Raw genomic sequence first — 20,469 nt, forward strand, 5'->3', positions numbered from 1 at the left:
CATAGCACTGGCTTGTCAGATATACAAGGTCAAAGATCTTGACAATCAGTCTCTCAAGAACATAAACCCAGAAAGACAAACTCCCACTCTTCTTCTCCTGAAAACAGCACTCTCTGCAGCCCCGTCCCGTGATCTGAGGGAAAACTGAAACCTTTTTTATAATTCTGTTGTAATCGCTGAAAACGACATCCTTTTCATACTTTTTTCTTGCTCTGCTTTTTCAAATCTTAAAATGTGATTTTGTCTGATTTGGGGAAGAAAGTGAAAATATCACCTGAATATGAGCAAAATGTTAAAGTATGTTCATCAGCATTTCTGTAATCAACTAGCCAGATAATTGTTTGGTTTGTCTATAAATCAAACAATCATCTGACCAGCTGAATACAGAAATGTCTCAATAAAACTGCATGTACACTATTATAAAAATATTAAAGCTGGTACAAGTCATATCGTTCCTTTTTACTTTAAATCACATTTTATTTTAATTAACCTTTAACATTAATCTCCTCTACCTGTTGACATTTTCTCCTTTTTCATGGGCCCCATAGCACTTCCTTGTCCCCTCGTGATGGTTCCTGGATCCCTGACTTTCACACAAAGGCATTGATGCACAATATTTAAATTGTGCTAGAACTAGTCTAATGCTCTGTCTTTTTTCTAGAGACATATTTAGATTTTTAAAGGGTGAGGTAATATGTGCATAATTTGCAATATTATGCCTCTTACACCCAAAACTATTTTGTTAATATTTCATTATAATAGTGCTGTTGTTTAGCCTAATAAGTTACAACTTAACAAACGTCACGTAGGCAGCTTGGGTCCGTGTCTGGTTTACTCTTTGCTCGAACTGTGTCGTCGCTCATGTTGGGTTCAAGCTCAGTTCACTCTTCACTTCATTTCTCATGGTGGAAACGGAGAAAAGTTTTCGCAAACTTTTTTGACCGCCTTTCCAGATTGACAGCCCTTCTATCCAATCCCGTTGTTCAAGAGCACGTAAGGTCCCGCCTACATTTGCTCCTCCGGGGTCGAACAACCAATCATAAAGCGTCAATCCCCCCTCCGCCATTTTGTAAGGATATAAGAAATACTAGCAGGTCTACCTCCCGTCTACGACAACCTGTAGTTTTGTGTTGTGCCATGGACGGGTAAGTTGAAAACACCCTCATTCCAACTATAATACTCCTTAAACACATCTTTTTCGTTTGCTAATTGGTTTATATCGGTTATTTAATAAGTTAAGCACGTTTTAAATATCTTAAATGCCGCAAAGTGAAGTGAAAATGGTGATTTTTGACTCGTCTCTGCCATACTTAATGTCTCCCGTGCCGGAAGAGACCAAAAAGTTCAACTAAACTGATCAGCAACCTGTTGCAAGTATAGTTTAGTTAATACGGATGCCTGAAAATACAAGCAAACGGTTTATTTTAACCTTTACTTGCAAGCTAAAAATGTCAGTTTGTGTTTGTAACGTACCGAAGCGGCAGAACAGCCACTATTTGGCAACCAACGTGTCTCAGTTTCCGCATTGTTGTTGGGTGGCTAGCTAATTACCTGCTAGCCTGCTAAAGCGATGCCAGTTCAACTTTAATCTACCTTTGGTCGTATGTATACACGTTAAATATGTTCCAGGCATTGCTAAGTTACTTTGATACATGTTTAATTGTACGAATACAGTACGTGGTTTGGGTAATGACGCGGTGAAGATGTCACTCATTGTTCAGAACAGATCTGCACTTGAAGGTTTGATTTTTAGGTAACGATTTATTCACCTGTAATTACGAAGGTATACTTGAAAATTGTGTATTAGTTTTGCTCGAAATCCTGTGAATGCATAATAGATGTTTCGGCTGAACATCTCATTTTCATTAGTAGAATAGAAGGTGAGATGTTAGGCAGATTGACAGGTTTCAGCCTACAATGATAAAAAGTCAATAAACTTGTCATGAAGTTTAGCAAGTATTGTGTTTATTTGATTAAGATTAAATATTAATGTGAGTAATTGACAGTACTTATGCAAATCCTGTGTTTTTGTCTTTTGCAGCCGTTTAGAGACTGATCTGTATCCTCTGGGATCCAGCTACGTCACTGAAATAGAGTAAGTTTAGCATTATTTACATTTGTGTAAATGAGCGTACTTTGCTTCATTATCATCCGAGTAAACCTTAAATATTCAAGATAAGCGGTCAACCCTGTTGATGCATGTGATTAGGAGGAAGAGTGGCCAAACAGGCTTGCTTTGTTTTGCTGTTTGTTTTTATATCAGGTTGCATCCTGAAATTCAACTCCTTGTGCAACCGCCAGCTGTAGTTCTGGGCTTGTTCTGTTTTGCTCTTTTTGGTTTTATTAAACATTTTGTATTATCATATAGTATAGTTTGTCCTATTGGGCAAAAACCTTTTTCTACAGATCGTTGGCAGATGTCAATCAGTATATCCAGCTGTATCTGACTATGGGCCAGTGCACTCACAAATTTGTGGGTTATGTTGAGCTCTCACCCAACATTTATTAATTTTCAGTGCGTTGCAATTTCACGATAGCTTGGTGACTTATTTAAATCCACTTTATCCGTAAAATGCATTTTTTTTTTTTTTTTAAATGAAAAATGTAACATTTTGTATTTACACAGAAATCGTTTTAAAATACAAACTTAGGAGATCAATAACTGCTGCTCAAAAGCATGAATTTGTAAAAGAGATGAATTTAATTTTTTTTTTATTCAGACACTTGTAATTTCACAATCCCATAACAACATAACAGAATATATCTTTATTTTCTTCTATTACATGATGGCTTTTAAGTATTCCATAGTCTCTTTTGCTGAATTACCATCAATTGTGATTGAATGTTGTAGAGTGATATATTTTTAATGTTTCTTTTTCATTTTTTTGTAGCAGTGTCCATGATATAACAGTCGGCACAAAGGTATGTAACTTAAAAACAAGTGTTTGCCTTGCAAATGTGTGAAGCTGGTTTCCTTTTTGTTTACTGTGAGCATTAAGAATATTAGTTTGAGTCTGACCTATTTTTAAAGGTTTTCTACGTGTACTTCCTGAATTGCTGATACTAAGGAAACTGTTGTAAATGGCTGAGCCTGAAATTCTTGTTCCGTCTGCATCTCATCCAGCGACTTTAATTACTGTGGTCAAAGGGCACCTGCTGTTTAAGCGATCACTGTGATAAGTGATCCAAAGGTGAAAAGTTGGCCAACACTCAAATCTCGTAATTGTTCTACTGCCAGTTCAGAAATCGTGGTCTGGGTATTTGGTTTCTGCTTGTGTATATGTGTATATATATATTTTCTTTTCCTTAAATGCTTACACCACAATGTTATGTGGATACAAAGTTGCTATCTTCACACTCATTTTGATGTGTTTGTAAATAGAGACTGCCTGCTATAGTTTCCTGATGTCTTTCACACATGTGAGGAGGTGTAGTATATGTAGTCACCGTCTTGTCTGAGTCCAAGCACTAATTACTGTGGCTGGAATGCTGTGGTTGCATTCCTGTCTCCCTGACCCCCTTATTCATCACAGGCTGCTCTCACCCAGGAGGCTTGCACTTTGTCAATTCATGTAAACATGTTGGCACCTGCAAGTCTTGAGCTCCTAGAAACCAGTGTGGGAGTCATGGTTCAAGGCCTTTTTTTTCCCTCTTGCTCTCGTCTCCCCTTGTCCTAAGCGAGTGCTCAAGCTTCTATGCCCTGTAGTTAAAAATAGAGAAGGGAAATGCTGGAGTTGGGTGGATGTCTCAGTCAAACAATGGATGTTTCAACCAGAGAAGGCGTTCCTGTCATAACTACTCTTTGAAATGCGGCGCGTTGAAACCTGACTCCTGCAGGACTTTGCTTGGAGGAATGTGGTTTTTTTTTTTTCTTTTTCAGTGGCACAATCTTTATCCGGTTATTTTATTTTTTCTGTGCACTGTTTGTGCTGCAGGCGGCTTATCAAGCCTTAGGGGCTGTGTTTAAGGTAAACTACATCCGGAGTGTGTTAAAGTGCCCTTGAGGCTGTTCGTAGTAGACTGGCTGTCTTTGGTTAACAATACTTTCCTTTGGGCTGGAACAGAACCCACATTGTGGTAATGGTGTAAAGGCTTTGGCTTATCCAGCGCATGTGACTACTTGAGCACAGACTTGCCATTTGAAGTGGTTTATTAAGAGAGTGATGCTAAATGATTTGCTCATTGCTCCATTGGTCAGCCGAGTGGCTGCAGCTTGGCCTTGAGTGCGAGACTTTTGTTTTAGTGTTATAGCAGGACACAGCTGCCTCTGTTTGCATTTCTCTTTCCTTTGTTCTGCTTGTACTAGCAGTAAATAGTGTAGTGTTCTTGCATATACATGTCTAGGCCAAGAATAGTATTTTTTTAAGGGGTAATTTTTGTATCTGGAAATCATTAAGGAAATGATGTATCTGTTCAATGGTTGTCTAATCAAATATTTTTAGGCACATGCTAATCTTTACCACATGACTTTCTGTAGTTCTTTGTCAGTATATTCCTTAAAGACATGCTGCCATTCCTCATCCTTAATTTAATTTTACATTGTTTTGATGTCAGTAATGTTACTTTTTATTTTTATCATGCACTTAAGTCAATGATGCGTATCACCAGTGTGGGTTTTTTATTTTTTTGGTCTACTAGTTTAGAGGTATGTGTCAAATTGTAACCTTTTAAAGCTATCCAGCTGAAATCACTTTGTCTTTTCAGAGGGGATCCGACGAACTCTTTTCCTCTTGCATATCTAACGGACCATATATAATGAGCTCTGGAGCAGGTAGGTATTTGTCTGTGTAAATGCAGTACAATGTTTCTAGTCTGTACACTGTTGCTAAGTTTGGTATTTGAGAAACATTTATGTTAAAATGATTTTTCTAAATATCTTGTTTCAGTTTTGACTGGCGTTATGGTTTCTGCAAATTTAGTTTTGCCTGAGGAATATTGTTGCATTAAATGTATTTAAATTTATAGTACTGAGCAAAAGTTGATCTTATCTGAAATAATTTGACTTAAGTGTGTGTATATGTTTATGTAAATGTGATGCACACATGCAAAACCAAGTTACAAACGTTTGGTTGCATGGATATTTAAATTTGTATATAAATTAAATCGTATACATTTTATCTAGATTTTAAATAAACCATTTATCAACCATATTTATACATGTGCTTTTGATTATACAGTTGAAGTCAGAATTAGGAAATTCTGAGCAAGCAAAGCAAGGAAATTTTTGCAGTGTCTTAAGTATTTTATTTTTTTTTTTTAATTTATTTTTTTTTCTCTTCTTCTTCTGGGGAAAGACTTATTTGTTTTTCCGCTAGAATAATAGCAGTTTACTTTAATTTTTTTTTATTTTATTTTTTTATATTTATTTATTTTATTTTTTACCCATGTTAAGGTAAAAATATTATTAGCCCCTTTAAGCTATATTTGTTTTCGATTAGTCTACAGAACAAACCATCATTATACAATAACTTTTCTAATTACCCTAACTCAATTAATCTTGTTAAGCCTTTAAATGTCACTTTAATCTGTATAAAAGTCTCTTGAAAATTATCTAGTAAAATATTATTTACTCCATGGCAAAGATAAAATAAATCCGTTATTAGAAATGAGTTATGAAAACACTTATTTAGAAATGTTGAGACTCTTCTCTCCATTAAATAGAAATGGGGGGGATAAACAGGGAAGCTAATAATTCAGGGGGGCTAATAATTCTGACTTCAACTGTACATGATGATATACACCGTACACGCATAATCAAAACAAACATTTATTTTGGATCTGATTAATTGCAACTAATCTTTCCAGCACTTTTGTCTATAAATGTATACTTATCATGTAAGGCAGCCTATGCACTAAAGCAAATTTAAAGTGGCTGTTTATAATGTTACAATGTTAATGTTGAAGTTGGTTATGTAGACATAACTGGCTTGACCTTAATAGCATGTGTATGTACTATTAAAATCTCCTGACCCCAAACTATTGGACTGTAGTTTGGTAAAGAGATTCTCATTTCATATAGAAGTAAAGGCATTCTCTTTCTCAGCAAATGGAAATGACAGCAAGAAATTCAAAGGGGACATCAGGAGTCCAGGCATTCCTTCACGGGTCATTCATGTGCGCAAACTGCCAAATGACATAAATGAAGCAGAAGTCATTTCTTTGGGGCTTCCCTTTGGCAAAGTGACCAACCTTCTGATGCTGAAAGGAAAGAACCAGGTAGAGTTCACTGCAGCCTTTTTATTTATTTTTTTCTCAATAAGATGACCTCATTTTGACATGCATCATTGTGCCTCGCCTTATTGCATTATCTCCTGACAGGCCTTCCTGGAGATGAACACAGAGGAGTCTGCACAGACCATGGTCAGCTACTACTCCTCTGTCACCCCTGTCATCCGCAACCATCCAATCTTCATGCAATATTCCAATCACAAGGAGCTGAAAACTGACAACTCGCCCAACCAAGTCGTGAGTACAAATTACAACACATTAGACACTTAATCAATGGCAATTACTTAATACAAATGACTCCTTCAACAGTGATAATGTATACTTGTGCCTTGCCCCTTTTAATCCCCAAAGAGAGCACAGGCTGCTCTGCAGGCGGTGAATGCAGTCCAGACAGGAGGCATGTCTTTGACTGCTGTTGATGGAGCAGGCATGGGGAGCCAGAGCCCTGTGCTGAGGGTTATTGTAGAAAATCTCTTCTATCCAGTGACTCTTGATGTCCTTCATCAGGTACTGACTGTCTTTCAAAAACAAAATTGAGTATTTTTAAATGTATGCATATTTAATATGTAATGTAAATATATTTTAATGTCATCATTAATTTGTTACCATTGTGTGTGGGGTTTTTTTTTTTTTTTTGGTCTTCCCTATTTAGATCTTTTCAAAGTTTGGCACAGTTTTGAAGATCATAACCTTTACCAAAAACAACCAGTTCCAAGCACTGGTCCAATACTCAGACGGAATGACTGCTCAGCATGCAAAGCTGGTGAGTGGCACAGTGGATCAATATATTAATGGATGAATGGGCAGCTAAATCCCTTCTGAACCTTGTAATCATTTGGCTTAACATTAAACAGTCTTTAGATGGACAGAACATCTACAATGCCTGCTGTACCCTTCGCATCAGTTTCTCTAAGCTCACCAGCCTGAATGTTAAGTACAACAATGATAAGAGCAGAGACTACACTCGCCCCGACCTGCCAACAGGAGACAGCCAGCCCTCCCTCGATGCGCAGACAATGGCAGCAGCCGCCTTGAGTAAATTTAATCTCTTACATTTATTGCTGTAGTTTAAATTACATATTTAACATATAATATAACAAACTGCTTTTTCTCTCTCTTAGCCGCTCCTGGTATTATCTCTGCGTCACCATATGCCACAGCTCATGGTTTTCCACCAACATTTGCGATTCAGCAGGCAGCAGGTCAGTCATGGCTTTAATAGGGTCTTTATTTGCGTAAATTACAATGAATCTGATCTTTTTATTGCTATTGGTTGTGTTAACCCTAAATATGATACAGAATTATTTATTTTATATTTTATTTATATATTTTTTTGGGGTGGGGACGAAAATAGTAAATTGTACCACTTTAAAACTTTACCTAGCACAATAGTATGGTACCTAAAGGATGGAGATCCACTGCAGAAAGCTGGTTGTGATCGGTTTACAAAGAATCGTCGTTTGCGCATGCTACAAGGGGAATTGCAACCCAGGAAGAGCCACTTTTGCACAGCCAAAATATGATATTATGCCAGTGCAAAATGACAATCTTGAGGGTTTCACTGTAGGTTCTGTGTGGTGTAAAGATGGCTGTTTCCCCCCCACAGGCCTGTCTCTGCAGGGTATGCCTGCTGGGGCTCTTGCTTCACTCGGTGTTCCTGGTGCTGCGGCAGCCGCTGCAGCAGCAGCTGCTGCTGGACGCCTCGGTCTCTCTGGTCTCACTCCTGCAGGAAACAGTGTCCTGCTGGTCAGCAACCTTAACCCTGAGGTTAGTGCCTTTTTTTTTTTTTTTTTTTTTTTTTTTTTTTTAAATAGGTTAGTCATTTTTAAATGTTAGTTCCTCCAGCTTTGTGGTTCTTGTTTAAGCAAGGCCAACTCCATTTCAGTTGGTGAAATTGTAAGAACTGTTGAAGGAAACATGAAATAGATGGCACCTGGTTATGAATTAACAGGATACTTGTTTGAATAGCTTTCATGTAATGTTTTACTACTTGGCAACTCTGATTGTGTGGAGGCTCATTTGATTACTGTACAAACATGCACATCAACCCTTTCTTAATATTTGTTGACTCTTGTCTGAAGCCATCTGAAACATTTCATTTCTAGTATTTCTTTAGTGCTGTGAGTATATATTGTTTCTATCTTTCCTGTATTTCATTGTTAATCTTCTCTCCTCTTTCTTTTTTATTTCTTTAGTGTTCCTATAGTGAAATGCATTTAATTTAGCAAGTTCTGCTGACTGGAACACTACATTTTTCTTTGTGTATACTGACCTTGTTTTTTTACTTCCTTTTTTTTCTTGTTTCTCTCCCTCCCCATTCCCCTTCCCCTTTTATTATTTTAATACTTTTGACCTGGAATCTTTTGCCAACTGACTGTAACACTATTTTGTATGCACATTTTTAAACCCCCTACCTACTCAAACAATATGGTTCCTAATTGACCCCAATACTGGATGCATACACATTTCATTGTACAACAAACACACAACATCCCACAACCACTACATTATTGGATATCCTCCTCCTTTACCTCTACCCTTCCCCCACTTTTCCATCATGAACAATATCACCCACCTTCATGATCCTACCACCGTTTTTCGCCATTCCTGTGGAACTGCCTCGCTGTGGACATGTTCAACCTCCACTGTCCTGCCTCCGATCTTTTCCTGTCCCTTCCTCCCTACGCTGCCTTCCTCTGCTGTCTTAAGAGCGTTACGCCCCAATGCCTCTTTATTCTTTTCGGTATGTTATCATTGGCATCTCCTTTTTATTACCTTTTTGTTTTTCATATTTTAACTTCATCTAAGAAATATACTTTGATTTGCTGGTTTATGTAAAATATGTGGTGTTTTAGAGTAAATGCAGCCTTTTTGGGCTTTTTAATCTGGCAGTTTCTAAATATTTATTGCAAATGGCCAAATTGTAACGATGTGCTCTTTATCAGTTGTTTACTTTGGGCTAATCGTGGCCACTTTATGATCAGATTCCACAGTCCAATTTGACAGCCTGAAATTAAATTTCTTGCAGCTATTTTCATAGTAAATGCCGTAACTTTATTGGATACTGCATTGTAATAGTAGTTAGGTTTATGATTGATTGGTTGATTTTATTTTTTCCATGTATGTTTTGCCAATCATCAGGGCTGAAGTACAATTTTTCCCAGTAATATATAATCAGATAAGATTACTTTTTGGAAGGAATCTACAAAAATCAACACATTCTATGGATGTTTTAATTTATATTGTAAATGTATTAACCAAGTTACAGTAGAGGGCTACAATTTTAAAATGTCTATATCCAGCAGTAATGCATGCCTTAGATGGCCAATAAATAACTTTGCATACATATCAGTGTAAATGTGATTGGCTGAGATGCCCAGTTATACTGCTGTCCTGTTCTCATGTAGCTACCGTAATCTTTTGGTAGGTGTCTATGGTGATGTCATGAGAGTGAAGATCCTGTTTAACAAAAAGGAGAACGCTTTGGTGCAGATGTCTGATGGAACCCAAGCCCAACTAGGTATTTATCACCATTTCCATCTTTGCCTTTTGGTACCTCTTATCCGAGATGCTATATTTGCATTCCATAATCTGTCTTGTCCCCTTTAGCCATGAGCCACTTGAATGGGCAGAAGCTATATGGTAAGGCTTTGCGGGCGACTCTTTCCAAACACACCACGGTGCAGCTACCACGTGAAGGCCATGAGGATCAGGGCCTCACTAAGGATTACAGCAACTCTCCTCTTCACCGCTTTAAAAAGCCAGGTTCCAAGAACTACTCCAACATCTTCCCTCCTTCCTCAACTCTCCATCTTTCCAACATCCCGTGAGTCCATTGAACTTGCACAAATCTGTTTTAGGAATCCTTAACAAGACCTTATTTGCTTTCTCAGCGAAGCATAGTCTATTGTGTTGGATTTAATTCCAATTAATAATTTAACACCGTTAAACCGAGTACTCTGAGGTTTGTAACTATTTGGAAGAAGCTGACATGGCATTAGATCCAGCCAAACTAAAACAACTTTATTCAATGCCAATTTCTTCTCTTCGCAGTCCTTCTATCACCGAAGATGATCTCCGAGGTTTGTTTCTGAGTTCAGGAGCTGTGGTTAAGGCCTTCAAGTTTTTCCAGTAAGACTTTTTCTCCAGATTTGAAATGTAGTAATGTATCTTAGCAGTTTTAAAGCACTTTGTTGATCCTTTTAGGAAAGACCGTAAAATGGCTCTCATCCAGCTGGGCTCTGTGGAAGAAGCAATTGAGTCACTGATCAAGTTTCACAATCATGACCTGGGAGAAAACCATCACCTCAGAGTCTCCTTCTCCAAGTCCACCATCTGATGAAGGCGCTTTTGGTTTTGAGAAGGTGAAAGGACTGTCACATTAGACCAAACTTTTAAGCCTTCCACAATTTATATCGCTGTGGACATGTTTTCCACAACACACACTTCATCATTCCTTTTTATTATATCTATATTCATGTTTCCATTTCTTTTTGTCATTCCACTTTGAACCAGTAGACAAGAGGAACTCGTCAACCCAAATGTGACTTGGGTTTTAAATAGTACATTTTCTTCGACGGTTTGTCTCGTGATATAGTTGATCTTCGGCACACGTTGGTTTTGGATCATAGATGCTGCATAGTTTACACTCGTGCCTCTGCGGAAAGCCGCACTCTTTCAGGTTGCACACACAAAGCCTTGTTTAATTTGTTTGACTATGATTGGTCCCCGTTTGCCTTTCCACAACAAGCATTTGTGCCTTTTATATTGTGGAATATCTTAATTGCCATCATAATTTCCTGATGTTTTTGGATTCTTTGTGGAGGCCATTAACCTCAACATACAAAAATAGTATAGTTTTGCCAGGTAGTCACTGTTTAAATTTGGCTATTGAAAGCACCAGAATGTGTTTTTTTTTTTTTTTTTTTTTTTTTTCTCTCTCTCTCTACGAAAGGCAGCGATTGGTTCTATACAGGCTTTAGTTTTGTACCTTGCTGTCACAGCTTATTTTGGATATAGTTATTCTATATATATGTGGTTCTACTCTTAATCTACCGTATGTAAGATATATTCTATAATCTATATAGTTTCATTCCATATCATTTAAAAAAAGAAAAAGGAAAAAAAATTGCACATTTCTATACTGTATAATCTGTTTGGGCATTGTCCCACTGCACTCTGTGCCTAGACGGTGATAGTCTGTTAGGTTTGGGTACAATTTTTCTATTTTTCCCACACTTCCCTATTGCCTTGCTTCTTGTGGGCTTTATCAATAATGAAACCAAACCAGACTTCACAACTTTTTTTTTTTTTTAATAGATATTCTACGTGCGACAATGAATCAAATTTGTATTTCTATTTTCTTGAGTTAACAAGTTTACCTTGTAAACTAGAACCTCCCAGAGATGATTGATTGGTTTGTTTTTTTCTGTAAGGTCTTACGGTCACTTGCCTTTTTTGTTAAAGAAATTTAGCATTACAGAGTCTTAAGCTCCTGAGTGATATTTTTAGTGAAACAAGACACCTGTGACAAGACTTTGGACTGTTTTTGGCACTTCTTTATGTGGGATGGGAGATGAATGGTAAGACCATGGTCTTTCCTCTGCCTGCAGTTTCATGTTGACTATAACATGAGTTTCGATGCTCAGATATTTCCTTCTGTAATTGATGCTGAAGAAATATTTCAGTTTCTTTTAGCAATCTAGCAGAATGTTTTGCGGTTGGGTGGGTGGGTTTTTCTTTCTTTCTTACTGAGGAGTAGCATGATGGACCAAAGCATCTTCATTGTTCTGCCAGTCACTTTGTTCTGTCTTATTGAAGTGTATCATACTGTGCAGCAATATTGTTTTATCGACAGCTTTGATTTCAGTGGGTAGTTTAGAGGGCTTATCTGTATATTATTGCCATTTTTGTTTACAAGAAGACCTTGGAAAGAGAATTTATTACAAATTAGAAAAACATAGTGGGCTATTTTTGGTCCTGAAGTATGTGTATCAAGATTTCTGTTGTCAGAGAACAGAACCAAACTAAAGTCTTAAAGTCACAACAGCTTTTTTTTTTTTGGCCTTATCCTACTTTCCTTTTTTTCCAGTATGGATGTAATGTTGAGCAACAGTGGGAGAGGACTACTGTATATAATTATTTGTGTTTTGTATAAGTAATTGCAAATCAACAATTTCTGTCAAACATGTATATTTTGATAAACTTACAGCAGACATTCAGCTCATTGTAGAGCCTTCCTTTTTTATTACACAATATTAAAGAGATTTCAACATGTCGTTTCTGGACAAGTAATTGCCCTCTTGTAAACATAACCTTCTGATCTAGATGCTCATACTTTTTCTGTCTTCAATAAATCTTTCTTTCTTCTTGCTTTCACCTTTTTTTTTTGTCTTAAGTTCTTAAACAGCTTGACCTTTGCACCTTTTGCATCTATTTGCTGTTTCAGCCATGTGGATTTTTTTTTTTTTATTTTTTTTTTTTTTTTTATAAATCTTCCTGCATTTGGAAAGTTGTTTTTACTAACTTTGTTGTTCTCACTATCTGTTTGCTTAAGATATAGAATGAAGAAAATTTTGATGGAAATTATGAATGTTGTGGAAGCAACCTCAAGTAGCACAATTTAAAAAGAATAATAATAATAATAATAATAATGTTTGCACTTCAGTGGAATGTTGTGCATGGATTATTTGGTGACTCAGTCCTTGAGCCTGAAATATAACACTATAATTCATCCTACTGCTTGCTAATTTGATAGCTTTAAGCAGGATTTGTCCTTTCCTTGTTAGCCATATTTGGACATTATATATTTGTATGTTTTAAATGTTGGTCCAATGCTAATGCATTTCATTTCAAGTAAATTACATATTGAGGGTGAGATGACTAGGTCTGTATAAAGTTGTGCTGCGTCTTGTACAGCAGGTGGCGCACTAGCACAAGTTTGAAAAAAAAATGGGGTCATTCACAATTTTCAGTTGGGGATTTTATAATTGTGGAGAAATGTGTTGCTTTTATTCAAGCACGAATGAAATGCTGTATGATGAGTAGTTTAAATTACTTTTAAATCGTGCAAATATCTTAAATGTATCACAAACTTATAAAAAATCAAAGTGGTATTATTTATTTAAAGGATTGTTTCGAATTTAACTACATAAATTTGAACCAAATCACAAAGGGCTGAATATGCCCAAGCATACAATTTGTATTCTCAATGATGGAGTGACTTGCTGTGGTCTTCAGTTGTTCATTACATTTTTTTTTTTCTTGTTTCCATCTGCATAAATATTATTTTTCTTGCTAATCTGCCTATCTCTCCCCATCTTTTTCTCATTTCTTAACGTATTTCCTCGTGTTCGCAGGGTCAGAATTCTGGTTTCCCTCTGCTGCACATCCTAGCAATCAAGATAATATACATAAATTATGCAAATGTATTTCACATCCAAATAAATTCAGATCCAAAAATCTTTACCCCTTTAGAATGATTGAGGCGTTCAGGACCATAACAGCCTGGAGATTGAGTAGGTAAATTTAGCCTGTACATGACCTGTGAGCGATATCTAGACAACTTTTCATACTCTATTTAAATTATTATTATTTATTTTTTTTTTTTTTACTCCATGTCTTCCAGTAAATTGTAAATTCAAGACTACTATTAAATGCCAGCAGCATCATAGGTGGAGTAGTTTTTGCAAAGCTTGACTTCATTTAAAAAAAAAAAATAAATAAAAAAAAAGTATTTAGTTTAACGTTTAAAAAAAAAAAGTCAATTTAGAAATTGCAGTTTAAAGTCATAAGTAACAGAAGCTGTAGTGGTGAGTCCCAGGAAAGGATAGGAGTGACTCCAGTAGACTGCTACCAGCAAACCTTTTTTTACGGCTGAGAGCATTGCGTTATTGAATCAGGTGAAGCGGCTTCTCTACAGATGTGGTAAATCCATATTATTTAAAAAGTTTTCTAAAAGCCCTATAGCAGATGTGTTTAAGTTTTTGAAGAATTCACATCACTTGTGACTTGGTGTTTCAGTAAATTGATAAAATATTACAGTTAGTGCAAACTTCCAATAGGACATGACAGATAACTAATAGATTAAAGTATTTCAAAGACAAATATAAGTCCCCCCCCCCCTTTCATTCTTCCTCTATTACAATAGCCTTTTTGGGCTAAATGGACTATCATTGTTTCCAAAGTACACATGGTAATATGTCAGCTAATTGATATACCATTATAATTTCTGGCATAATTGGGGGAAGGCGAGATCACTTACTGACTTTTTCAAAGATTGTAGAGCAGAGATGCCCAAAGATGGCCCATTGTAACCTTTGATTTTGCCCACCATCCCAACTTCATTCTTTTATATTTTTACTGTAGTAAGTTCATTAAAATATTAATTACTGTTATCATGGCAAAGATAAAAATAAATCAGTTCTTAATGAGTTATTAAAACTATATTTAGAATTGTTTTGAGAAAAAAATCTCGTTTGTTAAAAACTGTTAAAAAGCAATTGGAGGAAAAAAATAAACGGGCTAATAATTCAAAGGGCTAATAATTCTGTCTTCATCTCTGTGTATGTATGTATGTATAATTGTTTATTAAATAATTGTTTATTAAATAATTAGCTATATCTCCATGGCCCACTAGCCTCAATCAAGTTTAGTTTTGGTCCTTCATAAGGAAAAGTTTGGGCACTCCTGCTATAGAGAAAATCAATCACAACTCTCAAAGAATCTTTATATTTTGTCACATATCTTTCAAACCAGTACATTTTCTTACGTTATCGCTAAGTTTTTAATAATTTTAAATAGTTTTTTTTGTGGGGAAATCTTAATAAAAATGTAGATTAAATATACTTGAAAAATAATGCTGTTTTGTAATTAATAATTAATTTAAGCTGAAATTAAAAATGAAAATTCTATAGTTTTCCTTGCTCATAATTTTCCTCATTTGTTTCAATCCTGTTGGACTTTGTTTTACATAAGATATAGCCTACTGAAGAAAGCCAAAAACCATTAACCATGGACATTCATATGCTTTTTCTAATATGGTTAGGTTTCTAACATTCCTCAAAATGTCTTTTGCGTTTAACAGAAGAAAGAAACTAAAAACATTTGAAGTCACTTGAGGTTGAGTACATTTGCAATTTGGGGTGAACTATCCCCTTTAAAAACCAGTAGTTCATAAAAATATTCAATCTGTTCACATTCTTAGCTTTTCTTAAGTTTTACCTATCCTACTCGAGGCGAAGCTTTTGAATTTATTTTGGTGGAAAAGGGAAAAAAAATTCGCTAAAATGTCCAACAAACAGCGTAAAGACGCATATGATGAGTGATCTCTGAGACGACAAAGTAAATGTCAGAGGTGAGTTTGAGGAGCTCGCGCAGGCCCCGCCTCCTCCTGAAGGTACAGCGCTGATGATGAGGATGAGAACAACTGTCGCGCACGAATCAGATCCGCTATCAGCCGATGAATTATGAAGTGCGCGAGTCAGATGCTTCAGACAGACTGTATCATCTAGTCGATCGACGCTAAATATTGAGCGATTCTTAAAAATAAAACGACCCAAACAGTGCGCAAAAGCAGAAATGACCAAGGCAGTATGGGGCAAAATTGCCTTTGTTCCTCCAGGACAGGAAGGACTCGTGCAAGCGGCTTGAGATGTGCGTAGGATCTCTGCTTTTTCACCCGGAGCAAGACACAAACAACACGATTCCGACAACAACTAATGTAACAAATAACTTGTGCGAGTAACGATGGAGCACTGAACAACCGCGAATCAGAAAGGCGTGTGTTACGGACGGGGACGTGTTTCGTGTGTGTTTCTCGTGCAGACCACATGGGGTAGAGGTATCTGGAAGTTGCACCGCTGCAAACCGGGAGCATCATTGTCGGAGACGCGCGTCGCACTGTCCCGCGATCAGATGATGGACGCATTTCTGACACAGCTCTAAAGAAAATTGACCCCGGAGCCCTGTTGCAACATTAGAAACTACTGTAATGGATTTCCCCCTAAAAACAATCAACTGTGTGCCGACTCTGAAGTGAGCTAGAAAGTGATGCTGCTCTGTCGGTCGGAGGGAATGAAAATCACTCTGGATTATAAGCCTTGTTATGATGCTCCAAACTGCGTGTGTACATTCGTTCAAGAAGGTATTTGAAAAGTTGCCTCTGAAATAAGCGCCCGAGAATCTTCGTTTGGAGGTGAAGACTTGTAAAGCAACTCAAATGGAGTTGTCTCTGGTGGTTTTTACTGTTGTGTGTTGGGTCTCCGTATGGTCGGACGACAGGATCATCTCAGACAGACATGCGGTCTACTGGAACAGCTCAAACTCCAGGTGAGTGCACGCTATGGCAAGCTGATTTCATATTTAGGTTACTATGTTAGCCTGCTCATCTAATAACTGTTGGTATTCATTACAACTCCATTATATTCTGGAGTTCACAACTTTGCCAGTTGATGCTGAAACCTAATTTTACGGAAAAGTAAAACGCACACAAAAAACAAAATATATTACCAACGACCAGCAATTAAGTGGCCAGAAATGTCTGTATTTATTATTTAATCCACTTAAGTCATCATGACGTATGGAATGATGTTTCCAGGTTCAAGCCGTTACTCATTTGTAGTGAGAAATTATTCGTTTATGGACACTTTTTAGTCCTATCACACATTAAAGTGAATTTTATATAAAATATTTGGTGTACACTTCGGTCTCTGGACCTTGCAATTTATAAAAAATGTATCACTTTCTGGCCATCAGATATTTTATTTATATATATATATATATATATATATATATATATATATATATATATATATATATATATATATATATATATATATATTGCAATCGTGATTTTCGAAAGTATTATGCCGCTTTGCAAATGTTTATTATTACCATTTGATGAGTCAGTCTGCCCATACAGTTTGATAGAGCGCTTGGACCCGGAAGCCGCTTCTCGAGACGTCACGCTTAATGTGCTGCAATTTAAGAAAACACAAGCAATTACAAAAACGCCAGCAAATTAAGAAACAATCTTCATCAATATGACAGCACATGTGTGGCAAATTTTCACCACAAACAACTGAAGAAACGTGCGACATTTTGTCACAACACAAACAATTGAAGATACGCGCTGCATTTTGTCACAAAACAAACAACTGAAGAAACGCGCTACATTTTGTCACAACACAAACAATTAAAGATACGCGCTGCATTTTCACTACACAACAATTGAAGAAACGCGCTGCATTTTCACAACACAACAATTGAAGAAACGCGCTGCATTGTCACAACACAACAATTGAAGAAGCGTGCTGCATTTTCACTACACAACAATTGAAGAAGCGTGTTGTATTTTCACAACACAACAATTGAAGAAGCGTGTTGTATTTTCACAACACAACAATTGAAGAAGCGTGTTGTATTTTCACAACACAACAATTGAAGAAGCGTGTTGTATTTTCACTACACAACAATTGAAGAAGCGTGTTGTATTTTCACAACACAACAATTGAAGAAGCGTGTTGCATTTTCACTACACAACAATTGAAGAAGCGTGCTGCATTTTCACTACACAACAATTGAAGAAGCGTGTTGTATTTTCACAACACAACAATTGAAGAAGCGTGTTGTATTTTCACAACACAACAATTGAAGAAGCGTGTTGTATTTTCACAACACAACAATTGAAGAAGCGTGTTGCATTTTCACAACACAACAATTGAAGAAAGGCACTGCATTGTCACAACACAATAATTGAAGAAGCGTGCTGCATTTTCACAACACAAACAATTGAAGAAACGTGCTACATTTTGTCACAACACTTGCATATATCCACGTAACACAACGGAAATGTTTCAAGGGGACCCAAAAACATGACGGACCCTGCTGACAGTTGAAGTCAGAATTATTAGCCCCGCTTTGAGATTTATTTTTTTTCTTCTTTTTGTATATTTCACAAGTGATGTTTAACAGAGCAAGGACATTTTAACAGTATGTCTTATAATACTGTTTCCTCTGGAGAAGGACTTATTTGTTTTATTTCGGCTAGAATAAAAGCAGTTTTTTTTTTTTAAACCCGTTTTAAGGTCAAAATTATTAGCCTCTTTAAGCTATATATTTTTTTGATAGTTTACACATAGTTAATAACTTGCCTAATTACCCTTACCTGCCTACTTAACCTAATTAACCTAGTTAAGCCTTTAAATGTCACTTTAAGCTGTATAGAAGTGTCTTGAAAAATATCTAGTAAAATATATTGTAGTTATCATGGCAAAGATGAAATAAATCAGTTATTAGAAATGAGCTATTAAAATGATCATGTGTAAGAAATGTGTTGAAAAAAAATCTTCTCTCAGTTAAACAGAAATTGGAGAAAAAAAAAACAGGGGGACTAATAATTCAAGGGGGCTAATAATGACTTCAACTGTACGTGTTATTATGCCGTGACTGTTGCTCAGTGAAGTTGTTGGTCTTTTCAAGGCAAGTTTTTTTTTTTTTTTAGTTTATTTTAGTGTCCTGATTACATGATTCCATTGTCTTTTGTAAATTATTAGCTTAAATAAACTGATGATTAAATGTGAAATGTTGTTTTAATAGTATGCAGCGTGTTTAATAAATTCAGTGCGTTTCTTCAGTTGTTTGCGTTGTGCGTTACTTTTTTTGTAATTGCACATGTTTTCTTAAATTGCAGGGCATAAAGCTCTCTCAGCCACTATAGATTTAACCAAAAAGTAAAGTAAGCAGTCACCTAGGGCCCCAGGAAATTTGAGGCCCCCCAATAAATACCTAGAAGTATAAATTATACACATAACATTGTTTTCTATTATATTATGTATGGTGATGGTTTAACAAATTTAACTAAACTTTAACGTTATTATAACATGTACACAAATTTGTCGTACACTCTAAATCACAGAGCAGTCCAGCAGTCAAGTCAGGTAAAGATTCAGTTTTAAAAACAATTGATTATTTTCGATTTATTGATTCTTTTTAGGTTCTTTTTAGAATGAATCCATTTTAAGAAAGCAAATCATTTAAGATGCAGAGACTTCATTAAAATAAAACATGGAGAAGGGCATTCAGTGATATAAGAAAAAATAAATTGATAAAACTACAAATGGTTTCTTTTTAGGACTATTAGGCCCATGGCTGGAACTGCTTATAGGGCCCCCAAATCACTAAATCCGCCCCCGTCTCTACCAAACACTATAGCTTTCTGTTTGTCTTATTTAATAACTATTCAGAATGCCCACTTTACGGTTCTAAACAAATCAGATTAAATAATTAAAAATATTCGGCTACTAGTAAAGGAATACTCTTCTCTCAGGAAATCTATAATAGATAAGTTCAGTTGTAAGCATTGGGGCATTTGCACAAGGCTTTAAAACATTTATTATTATCATGATTATTACTTTATGTATGGTAAATTATTGTGCATTGGTGTAGTGCTCATACCACCAAAGGGCAAGTTACACCTCACAAACAAACACCAACAAACAAACTGCCCCAGCAACTGCCATGTGCAACCATTAATTAATTTACTTAATAAATATTTCTCAGAGCTAAAAACAAAATACATTTTACATGGAGCCTAATTGGTCCCTGGTCAGATTCTGCCAGATTTTGTTGGAAAATCATATCACACTGTTCAGACGTCCCACGGTCCAACAAATGCAGATTGAAACAGTTGAGTGAAAACAAACTCTGACCACAGCAACTGAAGTCGACAGGGGAAACACAGCAATCCAACAAACATTTATCTACGAATGGTGAATTGGCTTTACATTTAAAATTGGGAGTGTTTTACATAAATATACAGTTGAATATTACAGTTGTTGCTGACACTGGCTTAAGTCTTATTGGTAAAAGGACTGGTTATTTCCAAAATATTACCAACTTTTACTGTTTTATTGGCACTAAATTGTCTATCCAATCTGTTTAAGTGACAATTTTCTCTAGCTATGATTAGCTTTTTAAAAATTTGTCTTATCTAATGACTAGTCATGTCTACTTCATGAATAATAAAATTTCTAGCAGGGGCATAGCAACTGCGGGGCACGGGGGCGGGGGATACGTCCCCCTCACTTTTAGAGACAGACCATGTAGAAACAGGTGATTAATAATAAAATGAACGTAAAATTTTAGATCTCATACAGCTGTCCCCACACTTTTAAAATGTCCGCTACACCTCTGATTCCTAGTAGATCTTAAAGGAAATTTGTAATAGATAAATTTACTTAG

At 36.2% G+C, this 20,469-nt stretch overlaps 2 protein-coding genes across 6 annotated transcripts in view; both read left to right on the forward strand.

The window, feature by feature from the left end:
• Positions 1 to 1,068: 1,068 nt before the first annotated feature.
• Positions 1,069 to 12,505, forward strand: ptbp1a (polypyrimidine tract binding protein 1a). Of its 4 annotated transcripts, none has more exons than XM_056476144.1 (16): positions 1,069 to 1,145; positions 2,042 to 2,095; positions 2,895 to 2,922; positions 4,705 to 4,771; positions 6,044 to 6,216; positions 6,319 to 6,465; positions 6,580 to 6,735; positions 6,881 to 6,991; positions 7,083 to 7,263; positions 7,350 to 7,430; positions 7,835 to 7,995; positions 8,938 to 8,971; positions 9,656 to 9,748; positions 9,838 to 10,054; positions 10,282 to 10,359; positions 10,435 to 12,505. In XM_056476144.1, exons 1-16 carry the CDS (start codon positions 1,138 to 1,140, stop codon positions 10,565 to 10,567), a joined length of 1,722 nt encoding a protein of 573 aa, XP_056332119.1. In that variant the 5' UTR covers positions 1,069 to 1,137; the 3' UTR covers positions 10,568 to 12,505. The 4 variants fall into 4 exon arrangements, with proteins under 4 accessions (XP_056332119.1, XP_056332112.1, XP_056332096.1 ...); XM_056476137.1 differs by having other exon boundaries at positions 1,070 to 1,145; positions 2,892 to 2,922; XM_056476121.1 differs by lacking the exon at positions 1,069 to 1,145 and adding an exon at positions 1,689 to 1,753 and having other exon boundaries at positions 2,892 to 2,922.
• A 3,151-nt stretch (positions 12,506 to 15,656) lies between these two features.
• efna2a (ephrin-A2a) overlaps positions 15,657 to 20,469 on the forward strand; it is a 191,732-nt gene continuing 186,919 nt past the window's right edge. For both annotated transcript variants that reach the window (XM_056476155.1, XM_056476162.1), the window contains exon 1: positions 15,657 to 16,557. In XM_056476155.1, coding sequence (XP_056332130.1) covers positions 16,448 to 16,557 — 110 coding nt within the window. In that variant the 5' untranslated portion in view covers positions 15,657 to 16,447. The remainder of the gene's footprint in view (positions 16,558 to 20,469) is intronic.

Source organism: Danio aesculapii, chromosome 2 (assembly GCF_903798145.1).
Source record: "Danio aesculapii chromosome 2, fDanAes4.1, whole genome shotgun sequence".
Lineage (NCBI taxonomy): Eukaryota > Metazoa > Chordata > Actinopteri > Cypriniformes > Danionidae > Danio > Danio aesculapii.